This window comes from Drosophila navojoa, chromosome 4 (assembly GCF_054131105.1).
Source record: "Drosophila navojoa isolate 15081-1374.11 chromosome 4, UAZ_NAV_1.0, whole genome shotgun sequence".
NCBI lineage: Eukaryota > Metazoa > Arthropoda > Insecta > Diptera > Drosophilidae > Drosophila > Drosophila navojoa.
The window spans coordinates 8,447,741-8,463,790 of NC_142892.1; the positions used below are offsets into that span (position 1 = coordinate 8,447,741).

At 44.2% G+C, this 16,050-nt stretch overlaps 1 protein-coding gene across 2 annotated transcripts in view; it reads right to left on the bottom strand.

Annotated features, from left to right (window-relative positions):
* Positions 1-16,050, bottom strand: part of dpr6 (defective proboscis extension response 6) — a 91,487-nt gene that overhangs the window by 32,467 nt on the left and 42,970 nt on the right. For both annotated transcript variants that reach the window (XM_089258940.1, XM_018100781.3), the window contains exon 3: positions 1,778-1,998. In XM_089258940.1, the coding sequence (XP_089115066.1) occupies positions 1,778-1,998 (221 nt within the window). The remainder of the gene's footprint in view (positions 1-1,777; positions 1,999-16,050) is intronic.

Sequence of the window (16,050 nt, forward strand, 5' to 3'; positions counted from 1 at the left end):
GGCATATTAGCAGCAACACACACACACAGACTTGTTACTCACCCCCCTTTAAGCACACACACACACCCATCAAATCTGCACCCAACATGTCCTGCTGAGCTCGTTTCGGTTTGTTGTTTGGTTTTCTCGGCTCGGACTGCGCCAAGTGCTGTTGACGCGTGTGGCGAGTGCAATTTTCACGAAATTGTTTAAATAATTTCGCGCTTAAATGCAATTGCAAGTGTTTTGTGGCAAGGGGGTGACAGTGGCAGCATGGCAGCGTGATGGCGTGAGTTCCGATGGGCGTGGCCAGCCAAAAAGGGCCAACCGCCCACAGCAGTTAGTCGCTGACGTGTGGCACCCTCCACTCGACGCTTTTGTGTGTTGCCAAGAAATTAAAAGTTGCTGCATGCTGCAACTACTTCTGGGTGCCACAAACTCCTGCTGCCGCTGCCCCTCCAGCTCCCTCGCCACTGCTACTACTCCTACTGCTGGCTGCTCTTGCCGTTGGCGCATTTATGTCAAGTGCTCGGTAGTTCAGCGCGTGTGCTCAAAGTTTGTTGGTTTTTGGCATTTGAAGCCCTGTTTGTTTGCCTTAGCGCCGCGTGCGACGCATTGTTTGTTAATGAGCGTTCGAATCTTTTCGGCAAGCACTTTTTGCCACCCAGCTCCCGGCTCTGCCTGGCCGCGCCACTGCCCCGCTGTGCACCCCGGGCAGCGGGCACGTGCCGCTCTTTGGGGGACTCCAATGATTAATCGCACTGCGCAACACTTTCGTTGCCTAATTATTCATAAACTTGTCTGTTACGCATATTAAAAAAGTTCAGAGAGAAGCGCCGATAAAAAATTGTCACGCACAGATGGCATCTCTGACAGTCAGACATTTCATTCCATTTAATAAGTTACACTTTACTCCAAATATGTATTCCGAAGGAGCAAACGAGGTACTAATTAATATTTTAAAGAAGGCCATTATCATATATCATCGTTATCATCATCAGAAACTAAGTTGAGACCATCAAGAGGCATATCTATTGAACAGCTCTAGCTAGTCCAGCTGAGAGATCCTTTAGCTTTCATAACTGTAACTTACAGTCTCACATATTTGTTGAGCAGTGTAGCTAGCAGTCTTAGTCGATCACAGGCAGCAGCAGGTTGCCTTGGGAGCTACGGCTTGGCAGGCTGTCTCTTAAATGGATGACATAACGTGGCAGGGCGCAATTAAAGCAGATAAACAAAGGAAACAATTGCAATAACAGTCTGCCGCTTACAGCAGAACTGAATGAAACAATTTCTAAATTTCTAAAAAGAAAACAACTTAATACGGACTTAGGACGCAGGACGCGACCTCTCCCACTCTAGGCTGCCATCAAGAAAAGGTCCTTTTGCGCAGCCCCACGCAGCTCGGCACGTCGCAGACAAAACAAAAATAAAAATATAAAAAAACAACAACAACAACAACAAAATGGGGTGGGCGTGTAACTAATTAAAAATTTCGCAGTCATGCTAGGGGAATTACATTTTGGCAACGCGTCTGTCGACCAGGTTGGCAAATCAACGAAGTCAACAATTACGAGCACAGCCAGAGCGAGCTGGGCGAAGCTGAGAATAACCAAACAGTTGGTGGGCGTGATAGCCGGCTGAATGGGCGTCAGCGACACACATCGCCCGGTTGGCGGGGCGGGTAATGTCAAAAAACTTTAAAGGCTGCAGCGGATCGTCACGAACAGGCGAAAAGTTTTAGCCATCTAGCTGCTGCTGCTGCTGCTGCTGCTAGCTGTTAGTTGTTGGCACTCACCGTTTTGTTGGCCAAATTGCGCACGCGGCAACTGAGATACGCGGATTTGCCCATGAGGGCGGTGACATTGCGGGGCGTCGAGGGATCAAAATACGGCTCCATCCATTTGGGATGCGTGTAGGCGGCAGTGGGAATCGTGGCCAGTCCTGACGGCGTCGTTGCCAGCTCATCCAACGAGTTGTAGCCCTCGATGGGTCCATGCACGCCGCCATTTGTCAAATCTGCAACGAGTTGCCAGGGCAAAATCAAATTCAATTAATATCTTGCATCGGCTAATTAGAAATTGATCAAATTTTACTTGTGTGCACACAGTTTATAGGTATTAAGAGCTATGCTGCGCAGCACTTTTAAATATGTAAACAAATATCACGCATACGCCCCGAAGCCTAGTTTTTAATAATTCATTTGACAGTTGGAATTTTTCCCATTTTTTTATGTCATATGCAAAGCTGATGTACAAAAATATTTATGGAAAGCCACATAAATGCACTTTTAACCAATTTTTTTGCGGGCTACACGAAGCATATTAGGTTAAAAACAAATTAAATGGAGAAAAAAATGAAAATATTTCGGAATTTGCCTTTAAGTTCATAAGCCAACAAGTTTTGGGAAATATCATATGTCTCCATTTACAGGAACTCTACTGTTTTTTCGTGCTATTTGCAAGTACGAGTGCGTTTTTGCGCCTTTCGTCAGAAAATATTAAAAACTCGTTGACAAAAGTGCAGAAAAGAGAGCAAAAAAATGTTGTGGCAGCAACTTTTCAGCGTGCGACATTTGCTAGCAGCGAGCGACAGTGAAAAATAAATAAGAAGCACGCATCAGGTGAAAATTCAGAAAAAAATCAAAATGTCACAGCCTCTGCATGGCCACACACTTTATATCTTGACAGCACTCGTCAGCCTCGTCAGGCTGCAGCTTGACTTTTGTCATCGGCTTAGAGAGTGCGACAGAGATAAAGTTTGTTCATTAAGCCAGCTGCCCGCCGACCGTCGGCCGTCGGCCGTCGGCCGTCGACCGTTGAGCGTGGTTGGACGGTGTACAAGTGGCCACAATGGCAGCCACTGGCAACTCTTTAGTTTCAATTTAGAAATGAACCACTGAGCCACTGAACCACTGAAAGGGCATCAGCGAATGCCGGGGCAAATGCATTTCAAAACCGCAAGCAGCTGCAAAAATGAACGCACTGGGAATGAAAATGGGATATGGCGCCCACCCTGGGCAGCGGCAGGAGAAGTCAGGGCAGGGGGCTGTTCGGCTGGCCCAGGCACGGCGAGTGAAGTGTTTGCGGTTGGCAAGTACAAGTGCACACACGCACACACACACATATACACACGCACAAGAAAAATGAAATTGTGTCACTGCTTACATCACGAGGCAGGCAAAAACCTCACACACACACACACACAGACACTCATGTAGGCAAACCGCAAGTGACTGCATGTGTGTGTCTATATGGAAGAGTCGAGCTCATGGTTATGCAAAATATTTGCACTCAAATCATATTTCAAGGATTAAAACTTGCATTCATTCGAAAGCTGTTTTTCCACATGCACGCCTTCACACACACACACACACACATACACGTACACACACGCGCACAGACTTACTTATACAGAGACATCTATGGCCGCTCTCAACTTCGGCTTCATTAAACAAAAGGTTTCCAGCATATGACGCGCATTTGTATGCATGTATTGCCGCCTCCATAGGCGTGGCATGCATACGATAGACGCTTAAGCTTAATACGCTTAATACCCATTGCACAGAAAATTGCACAAATTTTCTGTAAATATTGCATTCACTTTTAATAAAACTGCAGCTGAGCTTCTCATCTCTTCTTCTTTCTTTTTTTGCCGCCCATAAAAGTATGCTACATATTTTGCAAAATCTCCCAGACAAGCATGCAACAGCTTTAAAGCCAAGCCGTCGAGCTGTTGGGCAATATGCGCAGGCAAAAACAGAAGAAAAAAAAAATTCAATTGCCCCAGCTGAATGTGCTTCATTTCAGGCCTCTGTGAGGAAGTGTGTGTGTGTATGTGTGTGTGTGGAATGGCATTGAATGTGCTGTTTGGGAAGGGGTGATTGAGTGTTTGCTTAATCATTACGCAGGCTGTGCACGCCCACTGACTGGCTGATGGGCTGGTGGGCTTTTCATACAATGACTTTGCATACTTGCGTTTAATTTGAGAGGACAACGAACGCAACGGGAACGGACGCAACGACTGCGTGAAGCAATTAAGAAAACTTTTGTAATTTTCATGCCTCTATATTTTTGGCATATTTTGTCTACCCTGCTGAGTAGGAGGCATATTTATGTGTATGATAACGGCATCAGGTTTCGCAGCACTGCTCTGAAGATGCTCTTGAAGGCAATGCCCGAAGAAGATTCATTGACTTTGCATCAAAGGGTATTCCGAAGGCAGTCACTTAATTTGCCAGCCACAAGCAACTTGGGTAATTTTGTGGAATTTGATCCTGTTTCACTAAAATCATGCCTAATGTGTAACACTTTGAACCCGTAGCTCAATGAATTTGGTGCCTACTAATTGCCTGCTTATTGGGGGTGTTTTATGGCATTGAATTTGTAGTCAATTTCGGCACACTTCATTGCCTTTGATATCTTCTGTCTGCATCTGGATGTAGGTGTGCCCATGTGTTTGCCTGTGCGTGTGTGTGTGTGTATGGGTAATTAAAAATCAACATCAGGCGTCAATAGTTGAGCTGCTATTGGGCTCAGGCCGACTCCTCGCACCATTAATTTCCCACTAATGCAACATGACGAGCGCTATTCTGATTGGAATTGGCTTGTCCTGTCGAAGAATGGAGAATGGAAACTGGAGAATCGTGCGGGGATTGCCACTGCTACAGCTACAGCGCACGCTAGCATGAATAATGATGCCTTTTGACATTGTCTAAGTAGTTTTATGCGTGGCAACATGAGTCGACTGGAAATACCGCCAGTGAACAGAGCCAACTGCTCGCAGCTCTGCTCGATGGGCTGTCATTGAAGCTAAACTGGACGGCGCGCTGATTGCCACTCGAGTATGCATGTGGCACGCAGTCGGCACCTTGGCGTTGACGTCGACAGCGACAGCGACAGCGGCGTCGCCGTCGGTGGCTGGCACTGTTGGCAACCACTTAACCACTCAACCACTCAGTTACTTATTTATTTATGTGCTGCGCAATGCATTGCGCGGCTTTTGTTGCCAACATTCTACGCCCTCATTCAGCGAGCGATGCTGCCTTTCGCCGGCTGCGGCTGCGGCTGCCGTCTTAATTAAGCTTAAATGATGCTGCAAAATTTATTTCATTTCGCACTCGAGTCTCAACCTGAACCTGTGCATGAACCTGTTGTGGGAGTGTCTTCTATACGCGCGGCATGCATATAAATTATCCAAGCAAATTACATGGCACACAGCGAAAATTGAAATGTGGCTACTGTGACATGTGTGTGTGTGTATGTATGTGTGTGTGTCCGGGAGTTGTTTCAGTTCGGCTTGACTGCACAGCTGTCATATTTGTTTTATTCACAGCTCAGCGTTGATTAATTTGAATGTCCTTCATTAAATCATTTCAATCGGAATGTGCATCAACTGCTCGCATGATTAATTTCTAAAATAAGACGAAACTGCATTCAGAATTAAATTATACATTTTGAGTTTCTTTAATAATTCTAGAAAATTTAATTGTTCTGTAAATAAATATATTAAGTTTTCTCCATTTCCACTTCAGATACTCCTCGCTGAATACTTAAAGTAAAGTAAACCAGTTAATGCATCATTGATCGAGTTTACAACTATCTTAAATGGCGGCCAAACGCTTAAACGAAACTTGATTAAGAATTTAAGAATATTGGCGTGCATTTTGTGATGGCATTCGAAAACCCTTTGAGCTACGAGCCCTTCGGTATTCGGCTAAATTTCAGCCTTTGTCTTTAGAGTGAGTCTTTGTGTAACTTGTTATCCGTAACGTTGATTGACAACATTTTTGCGCAATGCTTTTGTTGCTGTTGTTGGTCTTCTTCCTCCTCCTGCTGATGCTGCTTGCTGCTGCTGCTGCTGCTCCTGCTGTTGTTGTTTTAGTTTGTTTGTCTTTGCATAGCCACTTCGGCTGACAAAACATGCGATACGATGCGACACGACAAGACAAGAACAACAGCCAGGCAACACAAACACACACACACACACAGAGACGCACACACTCACATACACATAACTCATATATGAAATATTCGTAAAATTTCATACAAAGTACAAGCAAGTGTCATGTGTGTGTGTGTGTGTGTGTGTGTAAGTGCTGTATGAGGCTGCGAAAGCTGAAAACATAAAATTAAGTTTACTCTACAAGAAGTTGCCTGGTTTTGACTGCTTCGCTGGCTGGCTGGCTGGGTAGAAAGGCTGGCTGACTGCCTGCATCTGGCAGGGCTTATCACCTCTGGCCTTACCGCTGAAGCTTATAATGAAGCATTGTTTGTTGCACAAAGTTTGGAACGGAATGAAAACAGCAAGAAACCAGCTAAGAGCCAACAACAAGTCAAAGCATTCATGTCTCGAAGAAAGCCAAGTCTCAGGACATGCCTGTGTGAGAGTGAGTATGTGTGTGTGTGTGTGTGTGTGTGAGGGCATATCTGGTTGGCTGACAAGATATTAAAATAATATTTACAAAGACTGAAGTGGTGCGTATAATGCATAAGATGCCGGGCAGCCATACAAGACCAGGGACTCGACACACTCAAGCAGTCTCAAGCACAGGCCGATGATAATAAGCAGCATCTGCATTCGAATTTGGCCACGTGATAGCCTGATTAGAGCCGGTAGGTCTCTGGCCCTTTCGGTTATTGTTTGGCATTTTCGACAATGTCCACTTGTTTTTATTAATGATCATCATAGATTTTCCAATCAGGAGCAGTAATCCCAGGGCCCTCCAATGGCAACTGGAATGGCAATCTACAGCAAGCACGCAGTTCGTATTTCACTCAGCCTTCTGCTGCCATTTTCCGGCACGCACTTTCCCATCTCAACATTATTATGTTCTTCCCTTTATTTTGTGCTCGGCAGACAGGATTCAATTCAATCGCTTGGAAAAGGGTCACAAATGGCGTTTCAAAATGTCACTTGGCACCGAGACTTTTTTTCTCTCTTTTCTCTCTTTCTTTCTGTCGATGCTGTCGAATTTTAATTGCGTACGTTAATATTTGGGTTCGGGCAGCAGATCGGCATTTCGGCCTGAAAACTTGAATTTATAGTTGTGGCAATGATTTTGGCAAATACAATTTGATACGCATGTGGCACATAAATTCCAGCTTGGGTTTTGGGTCATTTCGACTGACAATTGATGTCTATCGGCCGCCAGGGAGGAGACGTGACCCCGAAATAAATATATCTATATATTTTAAAGTTATCTTCTCGTTAGCTGCTCCTTTGATTGCCAGGTGTCATGTGGTCTTGTATTATTTATTAAACTTAATCAATCACAGCAACAACAACAACAACAACAACGACAACAATCTATGACAAGGACAACATCTTGTTGGCAAACAGTCAAAACCGCATTGTAGGCATTTATAGTTAAACTTTTAATTGCAGGCCATGCAAGTGACATGTCACAACACTCAAAAACAATCACACACACACACGCACACAAATACATATACTAGCTCACACACCCACACTTGCGTATTTGCAGCTGCAGCAAACCGCAGAAGGCAAACTTAATGGCGATTGCGATTGCAATTTCTGATATAGCTGTTGCAGTTGTTGCTCTGATACCCTGCAAACAGCAGCTATATAGGGTATACATCAGCCGAATTGCAGTGCATCCAATTGCATTCCCTTGGCTGGCCATATATTAGTCCACATCAAGCTCTTCTGCCTGCTGCTGCTCCTGTGGGCTGCAGAGCAATATAAAATATTAAATTCAAATGAAAACACAATAGAATTTGTGCTCTGGTTTTTCGCTCTTGCTGCTTGCAAGCGGCCGAGCGGGCGAGTGAGCGAGCGAGCGAGCTATGAAATATTTACAACGGCACACAGCTGCTGCCAAATGCAACCGCATGGCAAAGTGTAAACAAACTTACAATAAATCATTTTTAAATAATTTACAATATGGCAAACGCCTGCACATTCGGAACTAGGCCCGGGACCCGGCTAAGCCCCGAAACCCCCAAAAATAAAATCGATCTGCAGCAGAGAGAGCACAAAAAGCCGAAAAAGATTTCGCACATGTCGCGCTTTTCGCGTCAACGATTTGACGTCTGCCTCAAATGGAGTTTGAAATGTACAAAAAGAACAACAAATTTTTGTTATTTATTTTCGTTTTCCCTTTTTTTTCGAACATTTTCTTTATTTTTTTTTTATTTTTGCGACGCGGCACGAGGCGTGTAATGGCTTAGCAAAAGCTTCACTTTGTCTGTCACGAATTCGCCGGCAAATCCGCAAAACGTGCAATCAGCGCTGATGTGACTGGCTTGCACTTTAAGAGCTGCCCACGCCGTTTGCTGGCACAGACTGAAGAATACCCTGCAAGTGGGGCACTGCTGGGAGTAGCAGTTGCTGGACTAAGTTCTCTTTAAAGAAGCTCAAAAAGGTTTGGCATGGAATTGGAATATAAACTAAAGCAATTATACGCTCTGCATATACTTATTTAACAGTGCTATTGTAACTGTCTGGTATATATAGAGCTACTCAGCAATGCGTTGATCATATACTGTAAGCAAAGATTCCTCTAAAGCTACTTAGAGTCACATTAGTTGAATGTCCTCTATAAATGTGTATAAATCTACTCAATTTCAACTTTTCCTCACACTTAAATACCCTTATCTTATTAACTACCATACGTCATATGACATGCCCACTCTCCAGTTGGGCACGTCCCGGTTGGCAGGCCAATCATATTCACCTGCCCGCTGCCTCTGTCATATGCAGCGTGCTCGCGTTGGTTTGTTTTAAAGAACACAGTCAGAAATGTTTGCTGTACGCGTGCTGCCTGCGCAAACTTGAGGCAAGTGCCGAGGCAAGAGGACACCAGCAGGACTAGTCCTTGTCTAGAAACGGAGCTACATCTGCTGCTTCAGCTGATTCTTTTCTTTAGTTTGATTGAGTGGCCATTCGAGTTGATGGTCGCATTTCGAATTGAGTACGAATTGAGAAAATGACTTAAAAGTGCCAACTACTCGTGTGTGCGAGCTTGACTCATGTGTTTGCCTAAGTGAACGAGTTCACACAGATACATACATATATGTGTAGGTATATACATATACAGTGCTCTGCCGGCAGATGTCGTTGGTCTCTGCTATTCACTTACATAGTGCCACTTAGTTATGGCTTCCACTTTAAGTCTGAGTCGGAGCTGTAACGTGTACAATCATTGCGTCAGTCACGTTTTGAATTGAGCAAATTCATCAGACAATTTCGCTGTGTGGGGCGAAAGTCTCGGCTGCTCCTGCCTGGTGCGAGGACTCGTCGCATTTGTTGCCGTTAGCTTAAGTTGGCAGCGCATGCAATCTGCTATTTGTATTCCAGGATTATCGCAGCTCCCGAGTCACGCAAATACAAATCGATTGAATTAAATTGAGATTTTTATGCGTGCATCAATGCATTAATAAACACTTTCCCTAGCTGCCGCGCAAACACTTTTTATTGCTTCAAATTTCAATTTATAGTTTGCACATTTATTTATTTCTTTCCCCCTTTTCCACTCAACTTCCCCTTTCCCTTTCCTTTGTTCATTAACATTAACATTTTAAAGCCCGCTTTTTAAGGGCAAATGAATTGCAGATGTGAAATTTAATGGTTGCAAATGATTTATATACTCGCTTATTCAATTCCATATTCACAATTATACCCACAGTCATTAAAGTCACAAATGAGAGTGTGCTCCATCAATCTTTTAACAAAAAATTCGGTAACTGGGAAACACATTAAAAGAATTTTTAATTACTTTGGGTTATCCAAACTTATTTTTAATTAAATTATAATTCCATTTTTGATATTTATGTGTTTTCTTTTGTGTTTTGGTTTCACAATTCAGTTGTTATGTTTTCAAATATTTGTTATTCATTTTTTCGGCTTGGATTAAAACTATATAATCTGCATTAATGTTTTACAAAATTCATAAATCTATTTTTTGTACTATTTAATTGTTGTTCTATACATTTTTTATTAACAAATTTCTAATAGAATTTTTTCATTGATTACTCTTCTATAAAGCATTTACTAATTGAAAAACAGGTTTTTATTAAATTATTTATGAATATATAGTTTTAAAAGCCACACAAATTTCTAACTGTTTTTTGTTTTTTTGAGCTGCGTCTAATGGCAAACGAAAGCAACAAGCGTAGAAAATATTTAAACAGCAATTTAATCAAAAGAGCGAGAAGAAAACTAAAACAGTTAAAGCACACAAAACAGAAAAATAAATGTACAGCATGCAGAGGTAATTACAAGTCGACTTGGATTATTTGCTATTTGCGCTGCCCCTGTCGAACCAGATACGAGTCGCTGCCGTGGTCGTTGCCACTGAAGGGCAACAGCTGCAGTGCCAGGCACGTACCTACCTGGCCAGTGTGTGTGTGTGTGTGTGTGTGTGTGTCTGTGCTTGAGTGTGTGCACAACCAGCGCTCGACGGCCAGACTTGAAATCACAACAACTGCGCAGCAGCAGCAGCAGCAGCAGCAGGCACGAGTGCCAGAATTCCCTCAAGGTTTGCCATTTAACTGGCTGGCTGGATGGTTGGCTGGCTGTGTAAGGGCTTGGTCGAGGCTCGGCTGGGCTGCGCAGCGCAGCGCAGTGTATGAAATATTTTCGCGTTATTTGCTCTTGTTAACAATTTTCCTACACCTGGCCGGTGCTGCTGCCTCCTGCCTGCTGCCTGCTGTCTCCTCCCTCCCGCCTACTGCCAGTCCCCATTGTTGCTTGGCGTTATAAATTTTGAAAGTATACTGCAAACACAGACCGGCACGTGTGTGTGTGTTTGTGCATTTGAGGGAGATAGCGAGCAGCCACTGCCGACAGAGTGCGCGTATGTGCGGCTATATGCCTCCTGGGGGCAACTCAAAGTGGAAATGCTTGCCTTATTAGTACATTCAGCAGTAAAAATGTGTTAATCTATAAACGTGCCCGAAAGTATGCAATGCCTTTTTGTGTGTGCTCCTCCGTGCGTGTGGCCTGTGTGTGTGTGTGTGCTTGCGTGTGTGTGTGTGCAAGCACTCGGGTATTTTACGTTGCCCGCGAGACATGTCAGCCAGATTTCAGTTGCTATGCGAGCTCTTTAATGAATTTATCGCGTGTTGGGATTCTGTTACACATACGCCCCGTTTGCCCGCACTGGCCAAGGACACACGGCAACTATTTTAAAGCGCCCAACTGCGCTCGACTGCGACTACACCCGACGCCTTAGGCTCGGGCAAACTATGTGCTCTTAACATACGGTCGGGCCACGGCTAGATAGAGATAGAGTGCTGTCTCCCTGTCCGTCCACGGGTCTGACAGGTGCCCGGAACAGGCGGCTGCGGTTGGGTCTGGGCTTGGGGCTGGGGCTGATTATGTTGTTGCTCGTGTTGGTTTTCGGCTGGCACTTTGAGCCTGCCATGTAAAACATTAAAATTTGACAGCTTTTAATGGGCAGCAAGCGCACAGCCAGCAAAAGTTTTCAACGCCGACCGTCTGCTGTTGTCGGCTTTTAATCGCTGCCCGCATAAGCAGCACAGTGCTTGCAGCCCGGCTAGGTGCTCATAAATCATTCAGCAACAAGCGAGTGGCATGCAACACGCACACACACACACGCATACGTAGAGACATTTGGTTGGCTTGGCAGCTGCCAGTTTTTGGCGCCAGCAGAGACCAAAATTATTGTTTTCCAATTAATAAATGTCAATTACGTTCGAGCATAAAAACAAGGTCAGGATGGGACAGCTCTAAAGCAAATGCCACTCGGCTGGCATTCGTACAGTGGCTGCCATATGTTTGCACACACACTTGACCGCAACTGAATTGTGCTTGGCCCATTGCAATGGGTTAGCTGTTGCTGCTGTTGCTGTTGCTGTCATCTTAAATGGACGACATGCTTGCTGGGGCTTAGCCAGCATCAGTCTGACACCTACAGCTGCCACGCCCCGTCCCAGCAGTCCAGCTGGTATGTGTGTCAAGCGGCGCCTCTACAAATGAAGCATAATGGGCAACGTAATGACCGACTGCAGCTGTGTGCATAAGTGTATGTGTGTGTGTGTATGCTGCCTCCTGCTGCAGCATATGTAAATGCAATTTGTTACATTTTTGTTGGGTTTTATGAATTGACAATGATTTCATTTTCGGTTTGTTTAACAGCCGAGCAAAGTTTACTTTCGTCTACGTCTGTACGTAAACTGCAGCAAGTGACTGTATATGCCTTTATGTGCTAGCAACCATCCAGCCCAATTGTCTCCTGGCCATAATTGCATTCCACACTTTTTTCTGTGCCCAACATTTTTTCTGTTGCTTTGATTACAGTTGGTGTTGCCGTTGCTGTTGTCGTTGCTGTTGCTGTTGCATGTTGCATTGCACTTGTTGTAATTGCAATTTACTGCTGTCGATGTGTGTGTGTGTGTGTGTTGCTCTGTGTACTTTTGCGTCTGTAGGTATATGTCCACATATCTCTTGTTTTAACTATTACGTGCGAGCTCTTTCCTTGAAATTTCCGGCTTAAATTATCAACAACTGTGAGCTGCTTTGCTGAAAATTTGTGGGTGCTGCTTCTCCTGCTGTTGCTGTTGTTACTGTGCAAACTTTTCGAAAGGGATCCATGTGCAGCTGGATGCTGAATACTGGATACAGCACGTAGCCGCAGCAGCTGAACATACATAAGGATTTTTGGTTTCGGTTCGCTTTTGGTTTAGGGGTTTCAACTTGCTTACGAGCAGCTCGCGTGTGACTCTATCGCTCTCTCTCGCTCTCCCCCTCTCTCTCTCTCTTTCTCTTGGTGCATGTGTGCAAATGTTATGCAATCACACTAATGCGCAGTTTACGGTTAGCAAATGCAGCAACCAACATGCAGCCAAAGCAGCACCTAGCGAAGCTCCCTTTATAAATGGTCCCCACAACTGCACGCTGCATCGCGGCAACATCATCAACTGTGGCATGCCCCGCCCTCCCCGAATAAAACACTGGCGAAATACTACAGCCGACATGGCGACCATGCCCACTTCCTAAGCGTTCTTTATTAATTGTTTTGCACCGCAGTCCATTAATAAATAACTTGACAGCTTTGTCAGGGCTTGCGCTGGCAATGCCCGCCCCAGAAAGGTGGGCAACCGTTTTTTACGGCCTCCTCTTGCCATGGGGCATGGCCTCGGCGCCTTTTTTGTTTCAATTATGTTGCTATTTGCATACTGAGCAAATAAATCTTTGGCCATTGCATTGCATGCACCAGCGGCTACTTGGCCCAAAAGGCTGGCCAATTTTTTCGTATGCATATGCATGGGCACAGCAAACTGAATGTCTGTGTATGTGTGTGTGTGTGTGTGTAAGTGTGGGTGTGAGTGCACTGGTAAATCATCATGAATGCTTTAGCATATGCACACTTCATTGCATATGCCATATGGGCGCCGGCAGCCAAGAATTCCATGGTTGTAAAACTTTAAAATGCATGAACCTCTCAAACAAGCGCTGCAAACATTATGGCTATAGCCAGCCCCAGCCACCTGACCTCCGTTTCAGATCTAGCTTCAGTTAAAGCGTAAGTTATATGCACATTAATTTGAGTCGACAGCAGCCCAGGCATTTGTCTTAGCAATGACATCAACAAGACTTTAGCAGCCAGCCACGAGGCACGAGGCACGAACAGCTGCGAAGGGGGCAGGCGGGCAAGCGGAGACTTTCAACTCTCGACTGTCGACTGTCTACTGTCTCTTGTTGCCCCATTAGGAGCACGCACAATGGCGATAATAAATTAAAAACGAAAGCTAATTTCTGTAATTGCCAGCACAGAGCGAATCAACCTCAATGTTCTTGCCACTGTCGCGGTAACTGCCATGCTCCAACTTTCTCTAACCATATGCCCTGTTGCTCCACATGCGATGGGGTATATATATAAAACTTGAAAAGAAACAGCTAGAGCTGACTAAAATTTGAGTAAAGTTAAAGCAATTTTATAATAAGTAAAATACTATAAATCTCACTTTAGTCTATTGATGACACACATAAATTTAATCAACTTTTACAGGGTAGCTCTCAGTCGTGCCTTGGCTTGAGCTGCTTAGTTAAGGAACACAATAATGACGACAAAATGTCATTGTCAATTGGGCTGGGAGCCTTAAAGGCGTCAAGATTTACGCACTATTGCTGTGCTCGTTCCACGTACCCACCCTAACTCTCTCGCTATCTCGCTCTATCTGAGCTGCCGTTGTCTCCTTCTATGCGTCATTTGGCAAGCCATTCGCCACAAAAGACGCACCCTTATGGAGCTTTTCAGCTCTGATTTTTACAGTAATTATATTGTATTAGGGTCCTGACAGACTGCTTCTTGGCATCTTGTCTCTGGCTCGGCTGCTGTGGCCCTGTGCCCTGTCAGAGCTCAAGCAACTTGCACGTAATTAGCTGCATATTTTATGGAAATGGCAAACAAGGACATACAGCTCGACTCTAATTGTAGCAGGAGTTGCGGCTGCTTAAGCTTTGCTCTAAAACTAGTCGCAAAAATTCATAATAAACCAGCTCAAATGGATATTAGCTGAATGTCGAAGCAGTTATCGTCAAATAACGCCCGAAGTGCTCAAATATTTATTAAAGCTGTGACAGTAAACAATTCAATTTGCATTGCTGTCACTCCCAGCCTCAGTCTGGCTGTAAACTGTGAATGCTGCCAAAAACCATTTATTTCGGCTGAAAATCACAATCAACCAATAATAAATTGTATTTATATAGCATTAGCATCAGCCAAACAGCTGTCAAAATACATTTATTTCATTACGGCATAGGCAAATTTTATTTTGCCCGAAATGAGTTTATATTAGATAGACAGCTGCAGGCAGTCAGCTAGTATTTAAGCCAGGCCAATTAACATTGAATCTGTACTCTGAGGGAAGCTGCAGCTATGCCTAATGGGAGCTTAGGCAAGATGCATGAACTGAGCATGGCATTTGGGACATTGAGCGCAAATCGATGGCATAGCAGCAGACGTTTGGCTCATTAGATTACAGGATTACACGCACGCACACGCACACGCACACGCACACGCACACATACTCATGGTAAATTTGACTGGCAATAATGACAGCGCTTTTGAATTATGAAGTTGTAATTGAATATAGTAATTATCTATTGGACAAATGCTTGGATACGGCAACTGCAGATGCTGCTGCAACGGCAACTGGATAATAGCTGAAACCGAAACTGGAATGTGTTAACTGTTAGCTGTTGTACAACATCCAATTACCTGCTACGTATTTAAGCCACACAAATTGGCAGCAGCAATATTTGAGATGCGCAAACAATGCATTGCAGCTATAAGTGGCAGAAGTTCAGGGCAGAGGGCGAAAGCTATTCTAAAAGTTTTCGGAGAGAATCTTGGTTAATTGGGTTGTTGCGGTTAGCAGAGCTACGAAACTGATTGTAAATGCAATTTAATTGCGATCTATATTCAGCCAGTAATGCAAAACCAAAGCCAAAGGCAAAGCATTCCAAGATAAACTCACAATATATATATATATATACAAGCCATGGGGCGCTATGAAAACTAATACACACTAAATATTTATAAAGCGGGCCAAGCCAACTGTTATGCTTGAGTGCCTGGAGTAAATTTATTTGCCAATTTAATGAAAGCTTCAATTATATACATATATATTTGAGAGTGTATATAGTTAATATTAAATATGTGCGGGCTGCATTCCATTGCCAGACTGTAAGACGAAAGAGGCTGGGCGAAAGTATGCATAAGGTATGCCTTTTGGCATTGCATTAAATTGAGTTATGAAATATGCAGCTATACTTAAGCTAGGCAACAATTGCAGCTCCCCAAACCTGCGCTGATTTGTGATCTACGTGGTTTTCGCCGGAATGCACTCTGTGGGATTACACGCCGTTGTGGGAGGGGGACTGAGTGAGAAGGTGAAGGGTGGATTGTTGCAGTCGTGAACTGTGATGCATCTTCATATTTTCTATGGCTGGCGGCAACAAGAGGCGCCCGCGCGTCATCAATTTGAATTGAATGCGTAATCGAAACGTATTGTGAGCGTCGCAATATTCGTGCTCTCGTTTGATATGCAGTCAAACTCATACAGACACCTGCACACACAC